General features: G+C 44.0%; 1 protein-coding gene and 1 long non-coding RNA gene across 4 annotated transcripts in view; one reads left to right on the top strand and one right to left on the bottom strand.

Annotated features, from left to right (window-relative positions):
• Nucleotides 1–20574, bottom strand: part of LOC141051298 (uncharacterized) — a 145127-nt gene that overhangs the window by 23773 nt on the left and 100780 nt on the right. The window contains exon 2 of the long non-coding RNA XR_012220618.1: nt 8667–8740. This is a non-coding gene — a long non-coding RNA (uncharacterized lncRNA). The remainder of the gene's footprint in view (nt 1–8666; nt 8741–20574) is intronic.
• FAS (Fas cell surface death receptor) overlaps nt 1–20574 on the top strand; it is an 86101-nt gene that overhangs the window by 63570 nt on the left and 1957 nt on the right. For all 3 annotated transcript variants that reach the window (XM_073548189.1, XM_073548188.1, XM_073548190.1), the window contains exons 7-9: nt 14194–14213; nt 14991–15032; nt 15511–15532. In XM_073548189.1, the coding sequence (XP_073404290.1) occupies nt 14194–14213; nt 14991–15032; nt 15511–15532 (84 nt within the window). The remainder of the gene's footprint in view (nt 1–14193; nt 14214–14990; nt 15033–15510; nt 15533–20574) is intronic.

The following is a 20574-nucleotide window of genomic DNA, read 5'->3' as shown; positions in this document are numbered from 1 at the left end:
ACGTTCCTTTCTCCGTCGTCTCCGGCCGACGGACAAAGATTTTCCGACGGATCCGTCGGACGACTGATGAAACGTGCAGCCATCCGTCATAATCCGTCGCTGGATCCGTTTTTTTTCAGAAAACAACGGATTGTGACTGATGGCAAAAAACTGATGTGTGAAAGAGACCTAAAAGAGGTATAACATAAGCTAAAAATTTTGAAGGGTTCTTAAAGCGAACCTGTCATCAATATTTTGCTAAGTAAACTATAGTGTCAGGTCGGCGCTGTTACACTGATTAATATGATACCTGGGATAAAGAATTCCATCTCATGGCTCTTGTGCAATCATGTACTTGGTGTTAGAAGTTTTAAGTTAATTAGATGCCGGTGCTTTGGGGCAGGACTGTGGGCGGGTGTTTTTTTTTTTTCATGCTCTGGCCTCATGGTCATCATTCTGGGCTTAAATGACAGATCACTGAACCTTCAGTGACCTGCCTCCTATTTTAAATACTGTGCTTGTGCAGTTAATATTGTGGTCTTTAACCCCTTCATGACGGAGGCCTTTTTTGTTTTTGCGTTTGTTATTTACTCCCCTTCTTCCCAGAGATAAAACTTTTTTCATTTTTTCCATTAATGTGGCCACCTGATCGCTTGTTTTTTGCGGGTCTAGTTGTACTTTTGAACGACACCATTGGTTTTACCATATTGTGTACTCAAAAACGGGAAAAAAATTCAAAGTGAAATTGCAAAAAAAACGTCAATTCTACAACTGTTTTTTGGATTTTTTTTTTACCATGTTCACTAAATGCTAAAACTGACCCGCCATTATGATTCTCCAGGTCATTACGGGTTCATAGACACCAAACATGTCTGGATTTTTTTTCACCACTTAAGTAAAAAAGAATTAATACCAGAAAGAACAACCAAGTATAATCCAAAAAATATATAAATGTTTATTCAAAATATTTTTTTCTTTTAAAAATGTTTTTTTATTACATCACATGAAATAACAGAGGCCACTGAACCACATATAATATGACAACCACTGGTATATAAAATACATCATGTATCAAATAATTGCACAATTCCCTTATTATTCCATGTGTGCAAACTCCGCAATAAAATAAGGTATATGTGCAAGAAAAACAGTCTACAAAATAACATGGAGGATGGAAGTAAAAAATGTAAATAAAGCACAAGTGTACAATGAGAGAACTCCCTTAGGACAAACTAAATGACTGGTGCATACTGAGAGAGAGAAAAAAAAAAACAGCATGTATCATAAAAGTGTATAATTTCAATATGTATGCAAAACAAAACCCCTTGCCAAATGTGTCCAATTAATAACGGGTGGATAAATATAAATAGGACAAATTTCAATACATGTGCAAAAAAAGAGTATTGCCTAGATAAATATGCAAAAAATTAAGTAAATGTGCCCAGAAAAATAATGTGCCCTACACCGTGAAGCAGGCATTATGGGCCATAATTAATCTCATGTATAAAGACATTTGTGAACTAAAACTTACATCAGACCAGTGGCTGCCAAATTCACCCCAACGCACGTCTCACTTCATCAGGAGGTGTGTGGACAGGGAGGGACAGGCTGGATATATATAGGAACGTGTGTCCAATCAATGTGTATGGCCATAATTAAAACACATGAGGGTATTAGTCATTGATACGTCAGACCCTCATGTGTTTTAATTAAAAATATTTTGAATAAACATTTATATATTTTTTGGGTTATACTTGGTTGTTCTTTCTGGTATTAATTATTAGTTAAGTTCTCTGTCCAACTTTATTTGTTTATGGACATTTTTGTATTAAATAAAAAAGAACGTAAAGTTTTCCCTTCACCCATGACAGCACCACATGAGAGAGGGATCCACCCCGCCAGGACAGGAACCTACTGAAACATAAGGGGCGGCACCTCTCCCCCGCTTCAGTTGGGTTCCTGTCCTGGAAAGGAATCCCTCTGACAGCGGCGGCGCCTGTCAGGATGAAAGACCCAGGGCCGTCCCGGCGTTTAAATTGCAGGGCTGACTTACCTGCGACGCCGGCCGTCGGCAGCTGGTAGCGCAGTCCCCGGGGTGTTGCCTGATCTGGGCCCCTCCCGATGTCCTCCCTTCGGAGGTTCCTCCACGTGCCGCCCTCCCCCTGCGCACGCGCCCGTCCTTCGCCTGCATGCAGGGGAAGCCGGGGGCGGAGACCGGCGTCCGACGTCAGCGGCGCAGAGGACTCTGGGAGCGCGACCGCTGACGTCATCAGGACGCGACGGTCATGGCGCCGGGCGCGACGCCGGCCAGGAGCGGCTGGCGGTCGCGGGGGGGAGGGGTAATGAGGGGCACTCACCGATTAAAGAAGGAGCAGAAGCGGCTGCAGGGGTGACAATGGCGTCTCAGGAGGATCGCTCACCGTCCCCATTGTCTCTGCCCCCATCACAAGCTTCTGGTCGCAAGAGCCGCTCGAGCGGCAAAAGCAGCAGCCGTCCAAGTCACCGATCGAGGGATTCCTCGAGGTCAAAAGAACGCAGAACGCACGCTCCTTCGCAGCCCCAGAGCCCGGTATCGGTCTTTCCTGGGTGGTGAGTGATCTCCGTGAAAGTAGACAATGTTGTAATAGGCCTTCCTATGTCTTTTTTTTTTTTTAGGGAGGCAAAAAAGCTATAAGCAAAAAGAAAAATAGAGTATGTGCCATATGCCACAGCCCTTTAGCGAAAGACTACCAAAAGGACTTGTGTCAGCTGTATCCAGCGGACTATGGCTGAAGAGGCACCGAGCCTGGCAACAAACCTCAGATCAATAATTAAGTCGGAGGTACAGGGCTCACTTAAAAAATTATTAAAAAAGAAAAGTAAGAGTAGGAAAGCCTCCCCGAGTTCCTCGTCAGGCTCCTCCTCTTCGGAGTATCAAGTTGGGCACGGGTCATCTTCATCCTCAGACAGTGATACGGGGGGCAGACCTTGCTTTCCTGTAGAAGATACGGACGCCCTCCTTAAAGCCATCAGGTCCACTATGGGCCTGCAGGAGGAGAAAGTAGAGAGATCACTGGAGGATGTAATGTTTGGCGGCCTACAAGAAAGGAAAAAGCGTACCTTTCCGGTCAATGACAAGATTCAGGCCCTAATCGAGAGAGAGTTGAAGAAACCGGAGTAGTCAGGTAGCCTTCCCTCCTCTTCAAAGCGAAGATACCCCTTTGAGGCTAAGGACACGGACATCTGGGACAAGGTCCCAAAGATTGACGCAGCAGTGTCTAGGTCTTCCAAGAAGTCGGCCCTGCCCCTGGAGGATTCAGGGGTTTTGAGAGATCCCTTGGATAAAAAAGCGGACTCATACCTAAGGCACACTTGGGAGGCAGCGGCAGGGGGTCTGAAACCAGCAATAGCCGGCACCTGCACAGCCCGGTCATTAATGGTCTGGTTGCAACAACTGGAAGAAAAATTGGTCTCCAAAGTACCAAGAGAGAAAATATTAGGAGAAATGTACCTGCTACACGGAGCTGCCGCCTTCTTGGCTGACACCTCCGCCGACTCGATGAGGTTAACGGCAAGAGCAGCGGGGCTGTCGAACGCCGCAAGACGGGCGTTATGGCTCAAAGGCTGCCCTGGGGACATTCAATCTAAGGCAAAATTATGCTCGTTACCATGTGATGGACACTTCTTGTTTGGAAAAGACCTGGATGACATCCTGGAAAAAGCCGGTGATAAAAAGAAGGGCTTCCCCAGATTCATGGGTGATCAAAGGAGACCGCCCTTTCGGAAGGGAAGGTTCAATCGAGGCCGTCCCCCGGGAGAACGGAAAAGGTGGGACGACAAGAGGAAAAAAGAACCAGGGTTCATGTTTGGGGGGAAATACCTCAACCGCCAAAAAATCCCCGCAATGACACCAGCCCTCCTGTGGGGGGAAGATTGAGGCTCTTTTCTCAAGAATGGGAGAAAATATCGGCCAACAATTGGTTCCTGAAAATTATAAAGAATGGCCTAAAAATCCCCTTCTTCCAGTATCCAAGAGCTTCATTTGTGGTGACCCCTGTCAGAAAGGAACCAGGAGAGCAATCAGCCATAGAAACAGAAATCTTAGGACTATTGGAGAAACAAGTTCTGGTAGAGGTCCCGAAAGATCAAGAAAGAAGGGGGTTCTATTCTCCCCTCTTCCTAATAAAAAAACCCGACCTTTCCTTCAGAACGATAATAAATCTCAGGCGCCTCAATCAATGGATCATGAACCAAACATTCAAAATGGAATCAGTGACTTCGGCCATAAAGCTGTTACACCACAACTGCTTCATGGCCGTAATAGATTTGAAGGATGCCTATTACCATATCCCGATGCACCAAGAGTACCAGAAATACCTGAGGGTAGCCCTATACATCCAGGGCGACCTCAGGCATTTTCAATTTACAGCTCTTCCGTTTGGCATCTCCATAGCGCCAAGGATTTTTACAAAAGTAATAGCGGAAATGACAGCTTTCTTTCGAATCCACAATGTGATTATGGTGCCTTACTTGGACGATTTTCTGGTCATTGGCAATTCAGAACATCACTGCGCACATCAGGTAGAGAAGATAACAGAGACCCTGCAAAGACTGGGTTGGATGGTAAACTTAAAAAAATCAAAACTTCAACCCCTAAGGACACAAACGTTTCTAGGTTTCGTCTTGGACTCCGACCGTCAAGTTTGTCTCTTGCCAGAGAAAAAACTAGAGAAGGTGAGAGAAGTGACCCTTACGGCAATACAGCATCCTCACATGACCCTAAGAAGGGCAATGTCCCTGTTGGGCACGCTAACAGCCTGTATCCCAGTGGTCAACTGGGCACAGTTTCATACCCGACAACTGCAGGTGGAAATCTTGTCAGCCCAGAGACGATTGAAAGGGCGTTTAGAAGGGAAGCTGGAACTTTCCGAAAGGGGGAAAAACTCTCTCACTTGGTGGCTAGACGACACAAATTTAGCAGGGGGAACTTTGTGGCACAGGCCCGTGTCCGATGTAATATTGACGGACGCAAGCTCCTCGGGATGGGGGGCACACCTGAGAGAACATATGGCCCAAGGGTCCTGGGGTCACATAGAGCAGAAGGCTTCCTCCAACTTAAGAGAGTTAAGAGCGATAAACAGAGCCCTAGAGGCATTCATTCCCATGTTACAGGGTCAAAACGTCCGAATTATGTCAGACAACAGGGTGGCAGTGGTGTATGTCAACCACCAGGGAGGGACAAGTTCAAACTCCCTAATGGACGAAGCCAAAAGAATCTTCCTCAAAGCAGAGCAACATCTAACCTCCCTAACAGCCCTACATATCAAAGGGACAGAAAATGTTCAAGCCGACTTTCTAAGCCGCAACAAGTTAAAACAGGGAGAATGGACCTTAAATCGTGTAATATTCCAGAAGATAGTACAGTTATGGGGGCAGCCAGTAATCGACCTCTTTGCCACCAAAAGCAACCGGCAAGTGAGGAGGTTCTGCTCATTAAACCCAGGGGAAAACCCGTGGGCAGTAGACGCTCTACAAATCCCGTGGCTGTTCAAACTGAGCTATGCCTTTCCCCCAGTAGCGTTAATCCCGGCAGTGGTAAAAAAGATAAGAGACGAGCAAGCCAGAGTAATCCTCATAGCCCTGTTCTGGCCAAAAAGACCGTGGTTTTCACTACTACAAATGATGTCTCTCTCGGACCCGTGGGTACTGCCAGAGATTCCAGATTTGTTAGCTCAGGGGCTGATATTCCACAAACAAGTCAAGGGGCTCCATCTGACGGCGTGGAATTTGAGAGGTCACTTTTGAGAGATAAAGGGTTTTCCCCGGGGTTGGTGACTACTCTAATGAAAAGCAGAAAACCAATAACAACCAACATATATGGCAGAACGTGGAAAAAATTCCTACAATTCCTCGGAAAACCGTTAGGTCAAGAACCCCCAATCGAGTCCATCTTGGAGTTCTTGCAGGCAGGCCTACAGCTAGGCCTGGCGGTTAATACCCTCAAGGTACAGGTTTCAGCGCTGGGTGCATTATACAATTGCAATATAGCGGCAAACAGATGGGTAGCCAGGTTTATTAAATCTTGCCACAGATCTAGGCCAGTTTCCTTACCGAAAATAGCTCCATGGGATCTAAATCTGGTGCTGGAAGCCCTTTCGAAGGAGCCGTTTGAACCCATACAGCAGATTTCAACTAAAAATCTCACTCTAAAAACCATCATTTTGGTAGCTCTAACGTCGGCACGTAGAGTTAGTGACTTACAGGCCCTTTCAGTCAACCCACCATATACCCAGATATACCAGGATAGGGTGGTTATGAGAACAGACCCTGCTTACTTGCCGAAAGTAGTAACTAACTTTCACCGAAACCAAGAGATTGTCCTCCCTTCCTTTTGCGAGAATCCGAAAAGCCCAGGGGAGGAGAAATTTCATAGCCTAGACGTTAAAAGAACCCTAGTAGAATATATGTCTATAACCAGCCAGTGGAGGAGGTCCCAGTCCCTATTTGTAGCCTTCCAGGGTGCTAGGAATTGTTATGGAGTGTCAAAGGGGACTATTGCCCGATGGATTAGGGAGGCCATTAGTGTAGCCTATTCAGCTAGTGGCGTCCCGGTTCCTGACGGCATCAAGGCTCATTCCACCAGAGCCGTGGCGACCTCCTGGGCTGAGAAAGCATAGGTATCAATAGAGCAAATTTGTAAGGCCGCTACCTGGGCCTCACCCTCAACTTTCTTTAGACACTATAGACTAAATCTGTCCTCCTCTGCTGACTTGACCTTTGGTAGAAGGGTGCTGCAAGCGGTGGTCCCTCCCTAAGGTGTTCGAAGTCTCCAGAATCTCTCATGTGGTGCTGTCATGGGTGAAGGGAAAACCACCATGGTTACCTACCGGTAGCCGGTTTTTCCGGAACCCATGACAGCACCCGTATATTTCCCCCCCTTTTTCACCGTTTGGGTGTGCACAATAGTCGGGTGTATTTGTGTGATGTGGTGTTGGATAAATATGTAACTAACCGGGAAGTCCTCTCAAATGCTCTGTAATCCAACTGAAGCGGGGGAGAGGTGCCGCCCCTTATGTTTCAGTAGGTTCCTGTCCTGGCGGGGCGGATCCCTCTCTCATGTGGTGCTGTCATGGGTTCCGGAAAAACCGGCTACCGGTAAGTAACCATGGTGGTTTTGTTTAAAAAAAAAAAAAATTGTCATTTTCGAGACCCGTAGCGTCTCCATTTTTCGTGATTTCGGGTTGGGTGGGGGCTTATTTTTTGTGTGCCGAGCTGACGTTTTTAATGATACCATTTTGGTGCAGATACGATCTTTTGATCGCCAGTTATTGCATTTTAAAGCAATGTCACGGCGACCAAAAAAACGTAATTCTAGTGTGTTTTCATTTATTTTCTCGTTACACCGTTTAGTGATCGGGTGAATATTTTTTTTAAATTGATCAGGCGATTCTGATCGTGGTGATACCAAATATGTGAATGTTTTTTTATTGTTTTATTTTGAATGGGGCAAAAGGGGGTTGATTTAAACTTATTATTTTTTTTATATTTTTAAAAACTTCTTTTTTTTTTTTTTACTTTTGGCATGCTTCAATAGCCTCCATGGGAGACTAGAAGCCGCCATAACCCGATGATCAGATCACCTGTATGTAGCAGAACTGCTGACTTGCTGTGAGCACTGACCTCCAGGAGGTGCTCATAGCAGTCTGGCATTGACAATGACAGAGGTCTCCAGGAGACCTCTGGTTGTCATGCCAACCTATCTGTGACCCACGATCACGTGACATGGGTCATCGATGGGTGGATTTCTGGCGCGATTGCTGGAATCACATGTTAAATGCCACTGTCAACTTTTCAAAACAGCTGACATGAACTGGGAAAGATGTGGGCTCACCACCGGAGCCCACTTCAAAGGGGGGACATGACATGCGCCGTACTATTCGTGAAGGGGTAAAAAAAATGTAACCCCATCTATTGCCTGCTCCAACAAAATTGCACCGGCAGCACATGCGCAGTGTCATCTATTGGCAAGCGATTTTGCTGGAGCTACATAGTTACAGTTGTGGCCAAAAGTATTGACACCCCTGCAATTCTGTCAGATAATACTCAGTTTCTTCCTGAAAATGATTGCAAACACAAATTCTTTGGTATTATTATCTTCATTTAATTTGTCTTAAATGAAAAAACACAAAAAGAATTGTCCTAAAGCCAAATTGGATATAATTCCACACCAAACATAAAAAAGAGGGTGGACAAAAGTATTGGCACTGTTCGAAAAATCATGTGATGCTTCTCTAATTTGTGTAATTAACAGCACCTGTAACTTACCTGTGGCACCCAGGGGTGGATTAAAGGTAGCCAGGGCCCCGGGGTGCTCAAACTCTGTGGGCCCCGGGGTCATGTGACATACTGCATACTACAGTCCAGTGCGCACTCACCAAACGACAGTATGTTCCCTTCTTGGTCAAATTTCATCTGTGACCAGGAAAGTACAACATTCACCGACAAATCACTGACATTAGTATTACAATATTTTATAAAAGTAATAAACTAAAAGCCCTATGTTCGGACACAAATTAATTCCAGTGCAGATTTTCCTGTGGACTTTCCGTCTAGCAGACTGCACATGGTGGTAAAGGGAAAACGTGTGCTGAATCCATACCAGAAAAGGTGGGTCATATTATATACAGGGGATTATCTGGGAAACTTACCATGGAGAACACTGGAGCCACACTGGCCAATGTGGCCTGAGACGTGTCAGACTGCGTGTGCCGGGATAACGGACCTGAAACACACAGGTTGGGAGTTACTGAACAAACACTGGCATCTGAGCATCCATCATTAATAATAATACATTTTATTTCTATAGCGCCGACATATTCCGCAGCACTTTACATTTCAGAGGGGACTTGTACAGACAATAGACATTACAGCATAACAATAATCACATACAGTAGAGTATGACAAATACCAAGAGTAATGAGGGCCCTGCTCGCAAGCTTACAGTCTATGAGGAAAGAGGTAGACACGAAAGGTGGGTGGTAACAGTTGCCCTGATTGTATGGACCAGCCATAATGTTAAGTGTGTAACAGTACAGACACAGAGGGCTAATGGATGCATAAAGCATGTGGGAACATGATACGGGGAACCTGGTTATGGTAAAACTTTTGACTGTGCCACACAGGGATAGATTAGGTTAATGTGTTGAGGCGATAGGCCAGTCTGAATAAATGCGTTTTCAAGGCACGCTTAAAATTGTGGGGATTGGGGTTAGGTGTCCACTGAGACATCGCTTGTTTCTAATTCTGGATCAATAAAGGATATTTGGATTTTAACACCAGAATACATTTTTTTTCACCTATGATTTATGGATCGGGTCTAAAGGGGACTCCTGACTGTTGGAACTGTGAACCCCGATTTATGCCTTTTAATGGCAGTTTCATTCATCCAACTTTCACAGTTCAAACAGGTGGCAACGTCTGGACCAGGAGTGACCACCTCAGATTATGTGAGCGTACACCGCAGCCGGCGAGAATGAGCGCCTATAGTGCGGACCCTACCGACAGCGAGCACAACGCGTCATTACATGGCACACAGTCATTCCTTCAGTGCTACACATCACCAATCCTTTACTCAGGCCAGGTATTGGAAAATACGATACTAAAGTTGCTTGTTTATCCCCACCAGACCGGACAACCCCTTTAAACAGCCAGCCGACTTGTGGCCGGTGGTCTAACACTGCGCAGCGTAAGTGCTTTATAAGAACCAGTGCTGGGCTTCTTCCTGTGTACAGAGATTACTGGGTGCAGGAGTGTGGCCAAATGTGTACAAAACAGAGAAGACACCCGTGCCGCAAGGGGTTAACCGTCACCCAGGAGACACCAATAGAATCCAGCAGATAGAAGTCTGTGGGTTTTACACAGGACGGTTCCCCTATATGGGAGCAGCTGTACACTTGTAGGAAGTGGAATTCAGTTTCCAAACACGCGCTAACTAGAAGTGGCTGATAACAGAGAGAACTAGAGAGTAGAGTGCCCACACTACACACTGCGCAGCGGCCACTCACTGCTGTGAGGACAGAGCCAGCGCTGCCGACCACATGTCTGCCAGTGGCTCTGGAGGAGGCAGCCGGGGTAACTGGGGAGAGTCCTCGCCTGTTGGAAGCGGACAGTGAACATGCAGCCTCCGACCAGCCGCCGCCACCCTGTGAGCTGCTCTGCCGACATCCATGTTTGTCAGGCACACCGCCAACCACTTCAGGAGTAGCGCACACGGTAGTCGTTCAGCTGCTCTTCAGAAACTCCACATGGGTCTCTCTCAACTGGAAACTGTTACTGCGGTCTCTCATTAGTTGCAGCCACTAGGGGGAAAGTCGTGCACACATTGTGTCTCCTCTGTTGTGCTGCATAAATACCGGATCGCGGCTCTGAATCTACCCGGTTCGGGGAACCGGCTGCTTTTAACAAGCGGTTCCATCGAACCGGGGAGAACCGGCTGAATCCCACCCCTGGTGGTGATATGTCTTACGAAGGCAGACAAGCGCACACACAGAGAGGTGGCTACGGAGGCAGACGGAGGCACACGCAGAGGCAGATACGGAGGCAGACGGAGGCACACGCACAGGCAGATACGGAGGGAGACAGAGGCACAGGCAGATACGGAGGGAGACAGAGGCACACGCAGAGGCAGATACGGAGGGAGACAGAGGCACACGCAGAGGCGGATACGGCGGGAGACAGAGGCACACGCAGAGGCGGATAAGGCGGGAGACAGAGGCACACGCAGAGGCAGATACGAAGACAGACGGAGGCACACGCAGAAGGGGATACAGAGAGACGGAGGCACAGGCAGATACGGAGGCACACGCAGAGACGGATATGGAGGCAGACGCAGAGGCAGATTAGATACACATTATATAGACATACACACATTATATAGACATAGACACACAGATCTCTGGTGCCGTCACACGGTCGGAGACATATCACTTTATGGGGGCATAACTAGACATGGTTATGGGGGCATAAATAGACATAGTAACGGGGTCCATCACTGAATGGACTTAGTTATGGGGGCATCTGTAGACATGGTTATAGGGTCATAACTAGACATGGTTATAGGGTTACAACTTCTCCTCATGGAGGCTGGAGCCATATTGCTGGTGTGAGGAGAGGGGACCACCGAATCCCCGATACAATTCATACATCAAATCATACACTGAGTGACCCCCTCGTGATGATAGATCACTGCAGCCATCAGCCTGGCAGAACAACGCAGCATGCAGGGAACAGGACCTTCCGTGGTGTCAGCAGCATCATGTGATCAGTCACATGACTGGGAGGAGCAAGTCTTTTGGTATCTGGTATAGGCGTTCTGCAGTAGTTAATTACGGAGCTCTGCACGGTGCAGCAGCAGCGTGCACATGTGAGATGCAGCGGAGCTGTGTGTGCTGGCTGCTGCAGGTGCCCCAGTGTGTGTCACGGCTGCAGTGGCAGACTATAATGGGACAATTTACCCTGGGGGGCTGGTGGGCCCCCCCACACCACAGGGCCCTGGGCTACCGCCCAGATTGACTTTATTATAATCCGCCACTGGTGGCACCTAACAGGTGTTGGCAATAACTAAATCACACTTGCAGCCAGTTGACATGGATTAAAGTTGACTCAACCTCTGTCCTGTGTCCTTGTGTGTACCATATTGAGCATGGAGAAAAGAAAAAAGACCAAAGAACTGTCTGAGGACTTGAGAAACCAAATTGTGAGGAAGCATGAGCAATCTCAAGGCTACAAGTCCATCTCCAAAGACCTGAATGTTCCTGTGTCTACCGTGCGCAGTGTCATCAAGAAGTTTAAAGCCCATGACACTGTGGCTAACCTCCCTAGATGTGGACGGAAAAGAAAAATTGACAAGAGATTTCAACGCAAGATTGTGCGGTTGTTGGATAAAGAACCTCGACTAACATCCAAACAAGTTCAAGCTGCCCTGCAGTCCGAGGTTACAACAGTGTCAACCCGTACTATCCGTTGGCGTCTGAATGAAAAGGGATTGTATGGTAGGAGACCCAGGAAGACCCCACTTCTTACCCCGAGACATAAAAAAGCCAGGCTGGAGTTTGCCAAAACTTACCTGAAAAAGCCTAAAACGTTTTGGAAGAATGTTCTCTGGTCAGATGAGACAAAAGTAGAGCTTTTTGGGCAAAGGCATCAACATAGAGTTTAGAGGAGAAAAAAAAGAGGCATTCAAAGAAAAGAACACGGTCCCTAGAGTCAAACATGGCAGAGGTTCCCTGATGTTTTGGGGTTGCTTTGCTGCCTCTGGCACTGGACTGCTTGACCGTGTGCATGGCATTATGAAGTCAGAAGACTACCAACAAATTTTGCAGCATAATGTAGGGCCCAGTGTGAGAAAGCTTGGTCTCCCTCAGAGGTCATGGGTCTTCCAGCAGGACAATGACCGAAAAAACACACTTCAAAAAGCACTAGAAAATGGTTTGAGAGAAAGCACTGGAGACTTCTAAGGTGGCCAGCAATGAGTCCAGACCTGAATCCCATAGAACACCTGTGGAGAGATCTAAAAATGGCAGTTTGGAGAAGGCACCCTTCAAATATCAGGGACCTGGAGCAGTTTGCCAAAGAAGAATGGTCTAAAATTCCAGCAGAGCATTGTAAGAAACTCATTGATGGTTACCAGAAGCGGTTGGTCGCAGTTATTTTGGCTAATGGTTGTGCAACCAAGTATTAGGCTGAGTGTGCCAATACTTTTGTCTGGCCCATTTTTGGAGTTTTGTGTGAAATGAAAAAAGCAGCATGCGACTTCTTTTGTGGGAATCTGCAGGTGGAAAACCGCAAAAAAACAGGAAGAAATCCGCCGGAAAAATGCAGGTCATTTGACCTGCGGATTTCGTGAATTCTGCACAGGAAATGCATGCACAGAATACTCACTGTGTGCACATAACCTTACACTGACTACACAAGAACCACAAGACGGATTTCTTCACCCCAGGTTTCGTTTTAATCAGTGTAACACTGCCAACCTGACACTGTAGTTTACTGAGCAAAATCCTGCTGACAGGTATCCTTTAAATGGGTAAAATTGCACAGTGCTTGTAAAAACAGAAAACTTCACAATTTACTTTTTATTAAAAATCATCAGTTCTCAAGAAATTGAATTTGTAACTTTATTATTTAGTGCTCATTACCTAAGTTACCAGCCACAATTGCAGCCTATCAGTGTTGGCCGGTCTCCGAGGCAAGGAATGTAGTGTTTACCAGTTCTTTCCGATAGAGCTTGTAAGCGCTGCTCTGAAGCTGATCGGATTGCTGAATCAGGACAGCTTCAGTCTCCCTTCGCTTCTCCGATGCTGCAGTGGTAAAGCTGCATCAAAGAAGAGCGCACAGTTCGGTCCAAAATGTGAATCAATTAGGCAAATGCGAAGCAGGGAGGCAAGGGAGGCGTGCTCTCCTGAAACTAAATGGAAAAAAACGCTTTCAATTTGTATCACTACTGGATGATTATCAGACTTGTGGATTTTAATTATCAATGGAAAAAGCTGTTTCCAATTGTAAGTGTCCAAAAACAGGCTTTATTGGGAGGGGAACCGGACAATAGGACAGAAACCGCGTAGTGCAAAAACCTTCTGCCTGATTGTCAGTACCAGAGGCCAAGATAAGAATTTCCCAGGGCTTGGAGTAGCTTATCTGGCTATGGGAATGATAGGCAGTATTGTGAAGGAAATATATGAATGTTACTGAAATGTGGATCGTACCACTAATTAGACAAAGTACTGTAGTATGAAGACATAATTTGGCCATTGTATGACACCATTGTAGACAACTATGTGGTTATGTTGTTGTGTAACTGTGGAGCATACTATTCAGGAAACACAACTTTCATACCTTGACGGAAAGGCTAGAGCCATACAAAGTTTATAATAAAAGTTTGAGAAAACTTTTTATAAAATAGCTTTTTGGTGGCCAACTTGTTGTCACTCTTTTTCTATAAATTTGGCCCTGCTCCAGTGCCAAAAAAAAACTGTAAATGGTGTTGTGAGTTTGACTGCTTCTTTTCTGTGATTTTATTTTGTTGATTTTTGTCCTTGTGTTCCATGACCTGCTGTAGTGTAGCAATTTAATGTGACAAATCACAATATGCCATTTTGATGAATTATTCTCTGGACATTGCTGATTACTTAGTTTTATTACACACTGTATGATCCACACATGTCATTTATATTTTAGGTTACTTCTGCAGAAAACTGGTGAGTATACATGTATTATTATCGGCGAGTGACATGGAGATGTAAATAGTAAAGGAACGGTTAATGAATAAATTGTGACATAACTAATAATATAGGTTGTTAAATTGGTTTTACAAAAATCTGATTTAATACTGAAGAAACTGGGAAAATCTTGACCCACTGTATAGTAATACTTAAGTGTCAACTTGGCCTTGAATCGAAGACCTTAGTAATCTAAGAAAGTCTTTATATTAGGGTTGTCAAAGTTCAGGTCTGTATTTACGGTATTTAACTCCCAAAAAAGAATGAATACTGTGGCAATCACCAAAGGAAGATCTTCAATATTTTATTAGAGTCCAATACAAATCCCTGTTTTTATTGCATAATATGTGATGAAATAAAGGATTTTGTGTCATTTTGGTGCAGTCATGCCAGGAAAGCTCAGAAACACTGGAGCGGTTCAGGGAATAATTTTAATTTGCTTTTATTATTAATCATTGTGTATAATTACAGCCACCGCCCCTCTCCAAAGTCCAGGGATTTTTTTAAAATTTTTGTTGTTGTTGATTTAAGGGTAGGGCTAAACCAAGCAGTGGCGATGCCTCAAGAGCGCAGACTAAGAGCCGACTACCAATAGAAGGCCAAGGGTCGCACGATTGTGAAGCAAAACTGTGCGGCAATTGGCCATCAGGGTAGACAGAGTTTAGTTTGCACACGGCAAGCCACACTGTATGACCATCCCAAAGGTGTAAGTGTTTATTTCTGCAAACTTAATGCGTTAATCTGTTGTTTTTACAGTGCAATCCCGACCCACCAAGCTATACACCTGTCAGAAGGAAGGTAGGCATCTTACATCTTTTATTTCAAGTATGATGTTGGGGGGGGTTGGCTTTGGAATCAAATCTATTGCATTCTTTACTTGTAATACATCAAAATAATACAGGACAACATTGTCCTTCTGCAATGAGAATCCAACAGTGGTGCCTGTAGGAAAAAAATTTTGAGATCGGCATCAGACAAACAAAGTTCTGACTGCTAGAGATGTTCTTAGAATCATTAAAACTATTCTTACAGGGGAATCGCAGAATTTGGAACTTTGTATCAGAAACATGGAGCTCAGGCCCCTATAACAATACTAGACCATGTGGCAGAAGAACAATTGAAAGTCGCCCTTTAAAACCTCTCAATTGTTCCTGAGTATGTAATTGAACAAATGTGAGACCTTCACGATTACTTTTTGTTTTCTTAGATTTGTACATGTAATTAATGCAGTCTTTGTAATCTGCGAGCCATTGATCTGATTTTCTTCCCTTCCCAGAGTTTCCCTGAGGAGCTGAAAGGTAATTCATCATGAATGTATAGATGTTATTATCATTTTACTGACACTTTATGAGTATCAAGTAGATTATATTCTGTTAAAAAGGAACAGTCACCAGTTTTAGAATGTTAAAATAGTGTCTACAGATCTGAGTAAAACTTATTTTGTATTTCTCATTTCCACTGTGGAGGTATTAGTTTGTGTGCACAATTATTAGACAAGTGAGTATTTTGATATATCATTGTTTTCTGCAAATTTTACAAGTCTGAGCTATATAAACTTGAATGCTTATTGGATGAAGCAGAATGGGCCAAAATTGATTTAAATGACTCAAAAAAGTCAAAAATTGTTAAAAGTCTTACAGAAGGATGCAGCACTGTTGAAGTTGTTAAAATATTGTGATAGGATCACACATCCATCAAAAGTTTTGTTGCAAATAGTCAACAGGGTGACAACAGACATGTTGAAATCAAAAGACGCATATTAACTGTCAAATACAGTATGTGAGAAGAATAACGTGAAGAGACCTGGAAGCCATTACCCTGCTGTGCTGTCATATTCCAGAACTGCAACCTCGCTGGAGGCCCAGAAGTGCAAGGTGTTTAGTGATCAGAGAAATGACCAAGGTAAGGAAGGCCGAAACCTGATCATCACTGGACAATACAGAACTTGAAAAGTCAACACTTGGCCAAGAAATATTGGAAGACAGATTTTTCAAAGGTTTTATTAACTGATGGGCAGAGTGACGGACCAGATTGAGGAACTCATGGCTGGATCAGTAAATGGGCACAGACCTCCACTTCGAATCAGATACTAGTAAGTTGGAGGTGGGGTTCTGCTATGGCTGATATTTTTAAACATGAGCCTGTTGGACCTTTTCAAGTTGAAAATGGACTCAAAATCAACTGCCACACCTACTACCTGTTATGTTTTTAGAAGACACTTTCTGAAAGCATTGATACAGGCAAAGTCTGCATCTTTCGCGAGTTTTTATACTGGACAATGCTCCATTGCAACATAAAAGTACTCCACAGCTTGTCTAGCCAGTAAAGGCCTTAAAGATGAAAGCATAACGACAATACTCCTTCCTTTCCTAAGCAACACGCTATTGAGAACTTGTGGGCCCGTCTGTCAGCACGCTGCACAGAGTGATCGTTCAAACTAAGCATGCGCACTCAGTACATCATGGTGGGGCAATCTTTTAAGTGCATCTCTCTGCCTCTCGCTATCCTGCCATTTTCTGGTTCTACGAAACCAGAGCTGTCAATCAAAAAAAAAGGGGAAGGTGGAGATAGAGAGAAAACAAGTAGGTAGGACTGTGCATTTAAATATTAGGCTCCACCATGACACACTGAACTCCTGTACTTGGTTTCAACAGTCATTCTGTTCTGATAGTCTCTTTAAACAGGAGATTTATGGTGAATTAAAACATTCACTAATCTAAACAGTGTCTGAGAGACTGTTGTTAAAAAAATGACAACCTAAATGCATGGAAGGATTATGACTTCTATTAAGGTTATTGAAAAGAAGTGCGGCTATATTACCAACTGATATTTTTTTGGGGGAAATGTCACAATGCCTTTTTGTACATTTTGAGGTGTTTGGTTATTATTCTCCCTTTAACAAAAGAAAACAAACAATTTAGATGGGAAATTTTGTTTTTCATTTAGTTGCATAATAATTCTGCACTCTAAAAGTTGTCCAATTCTGCCCACTTAGATATTCTCCTAAGAAAGACAAAACCTCAATTTTACTTTCTTAAATATTCAAGTTTATTGACCATTTGAATTGTCCAACAGCACTGCAGTTGTTCAATAATAAAATGAATCATCAAAAATATAAATTGCCTAATAATTGTGTTCACGGTGTAATTTCCCTGTACCCAAGGGTGTGTTAGCCTAGATTCGTCTCTGGGTGGTGTTATGTTTTCACCTATGTAATACTGACCAATCATAAGCAGGAGGTATCATGCAGGGGAAAAAGAACACGCCCCCAGAGAAGATTAGAACCAGATTTTTCTGTGTGATATGGTAAGACATGTAATAACGCACAGCTCTGCTCTACTCTCCTTCCCACTTGTAATCACGGTAGATGCTGGCATTGAGATCAGTGAGGAGAGCATGGCTGTGTGTTATTACATATCTTTCCTTATTATACAAAGATAGTCTGTGCCATGCTCCTTTGGAGGAATGTTTTTTCACTTTGTATGACATCTCCAGCTTATGATTAGTCATCATCATGCAGATGGAAAACGTAACCCACCTCCAGAGGAGTAGGAGAATCTCTAACTCCCCACTGATTGAAGGGAAAACTAGAATGTAAACTTTACAAGCTTATATCTACACAGCAGAGATGGGAAATTCAGAAAATATGTTTCACTCAGCTCGGCAGCCACTGTGACATGATGTGGCAAGGGTAAAATGCTCAAACTGATATAAGGACCTCTTCAATACAGAAATGTGAAGTATGGCTGAGCAGTGATTCTCTAACATTATAGTATTTTAGTTTTAGAGAGTATTTCTTATTTCTAATACTTGTATATAATGATTGCTTGTCTACGACAATGAGGCGGGTGATACTAATGTTTCACTTAAAGGGAACCTGCCACCAGGTTAGGCCGATATGATATACGGCCACCACCTTTCGGGCTGATATGCAGCACTCTATAAGATGCATTTACACTGCAAAATAATCATATACGGGGGTTGTTAACCCCTTCACTAACGGATCTTATTTCGATTTCGTTTTTCGCTCCCCTTCTTTCCAGAGCCATTTTTCCGTCAATATGGCCATGTGAGGGCTTATTTTTTGCGGGACAAATTGTACTTTTAAATTACACCATTGATTTTACCATGTCGTGTATTGAAAATGGAAAAAAAAAATTCCAAGTGCGGTGAAATTGCAAAAAAAGTGCAATCCCACACATGTTTTTTGCTTGGCTTTTTTGCGAGGTTCACTAGATGCTAAACCTAACCTGCCATTATGATTCTCCAGGTCATTACGGGTTCTTAGACACCAAACATGTCTAGGTTCTCTTTTATCTAAGTGGGTAAAAATTCAAAAATTTGTCTGTTCATAATTCTGTTCATAACAGCTGACATGTCGCCGCTTTGAGGTGGGCTTACCGCCGTAGCCCATCACAAAGCAGGGGATCCTTACCGATGACGTACTATCCCGTCATCAGTAAGGAAGGGGTTAAAAATGTTCGTTTCACGATTATCTTGCCGTGTAAACCGCCGGCTTCAGACCACCTATTGAAAAAGCAAAACACTTTTACTGGGTGAAATTATCTTTTGTTCTGTGTAAAAGAAACCATTGTTCTCTTGGCAGCGCATCGTCCTTTGTATACAGCATTCGCACAGCCAAGAACTATGGCGGCCCATGCGCACTAAGCGATCTATTACAAAGGGTTCAGTGCGCATCATTTACTTTTGATCTGCCAGTGTAAGCATGCATTTATATGGCCACCGATCAGTAAAAGTTTACCGATTGGCGATCTTATTAGACCTCTGCTCCGTCCATGTAAACGGGTCCTTAGGAACAGTGAAGGGGGTAATGTCCCTGGTAATGTAATGAAGAAGTGAAGGGTTAGATACCTGTTATTCACCTCTCTGGGATCCAATTATGACCTTTTGTAACCAGAACCTGAACAAGATGAGCCAAACGTGGCCATACACATTTAATTAATGTCAGTCGAACCTGCCAATTTTGGCAGCGTTAACCAACCAGAAACAGTGTAGGTCATTTTCATTGGGGACCTGGGCAATTGCCTGGGCTACCGCGCTTTAAAACCAGAATTGCTTCAAAATTCTATACAACAATTGATACTTTATTTCCCCTTATTCCTGTGTGGGCACTGCTCATCTGCTCATGATATCTCTATCTGGGCCCTTTACATGCTGGACATTATTGTCTTACAACGATCTGTTTTGTGTAAGGATTATGTCTAGGAATTCATTCTGTAAAAGAAGGCCTCTAATGGTTCGTAGCACGGTATTTTACAGTTGCCCTTTGGGAAATACTATAGGCTGGTAACAACAGAAAAGAGGAGTAATGCCTGCTACACATTTCCGTTTTTTGACGTCAGTCAAAATCCGCCACTTTTAGAAGAAAACGGATCCGCCCCTTTTTTGCCGGATATGTTTTTTCCCCCATAGACTTGCATTAGCGGTGGATTTTGACTGATGGTCGTCCGTCGCATCCGTTTTTTGACAGATTTGCTCTGCCAGGCATTTTAACTCTGAATAGCGTTCTGGAAACGCTGTGAAAATTCTCTCTCTCTCTCGGATCCGGTTTTTAACGCTCTGGCGGATTTTACCTGACATGAAAGGACGGAAATGTGAAACAGGCCTTAGAGATAGAAATGTATCATTTGTGTCAACATTAAGAAACACATTTGTCTAGATAATGTGAAACATAAATTAGTTCTATTATAATAATTTTAAAACATTTATGTATTGACACTTATAATGACGCCCCTGCTCAGAACTTTCACCTATGTCTAGGGCTACAGGGCAACATTGCATTTAATGCCTTCCTCTGGTGTTGCATTGCAATCTGCTACTGCGACACATCGCGAAATGACTCATTTGCCTTAGACTTCATTGCAAGTCACATGCGACTTGCAAGCAACTTCACTGCGATTTGGCCATGTTTTACAGCAAAATCACAGCTCTAAATTTAGAGGGAAAGTTTTTCCTAGTGGAGAGTGCCATGTTGGCCTAAGGAGGCTTATAAGCCATGCAATGCTTCTCCCCTGAGAAATGAAATATGAAAGTAGCTGTTTCAGAGTAGTAGTTGTTTTCATGTTTAAGTTCCCAGGGAAGCAGTGTATGGCTTATAAGTCTCCTTACGCCAACTTGGCACTCTCCACTAGGAGAAACTTTACCCCTGTCAGAGACCTTTCACACAACCAAATCAATCTTGCTTTGCACTGATGAGGGTCAAACAACCTGGAACATATATCTGCAAATGGAGTTTCTGGTTTGGCTTCCTAAGTCATTTGGCAAGGCCCTTTAAAGGGTCAAGTAACTTAGGATTGCTACTTCTGATAGCACCAGAGCT

The sequence above is a fragment of the Dendrobates tinctorius genome, unplaced genomic scaffold (genome assembly GCF_039654945.1).
Source record: "Dendrobates tinctorius isolate UK_male_01 unplaced genomic scaffold, ASM3965494v1 ptg000156l, whole genome shotgun sequence".
Lineage (NCBI taxonomy): Eukaryota > Metazoa > Chordata > Amphibia > Anura > Dendrobatidae > Dendrobates > Dendrobates tinctorius.
This window is presented reverse-complemented; position numbering and strand designations above follow the sequence as displayed.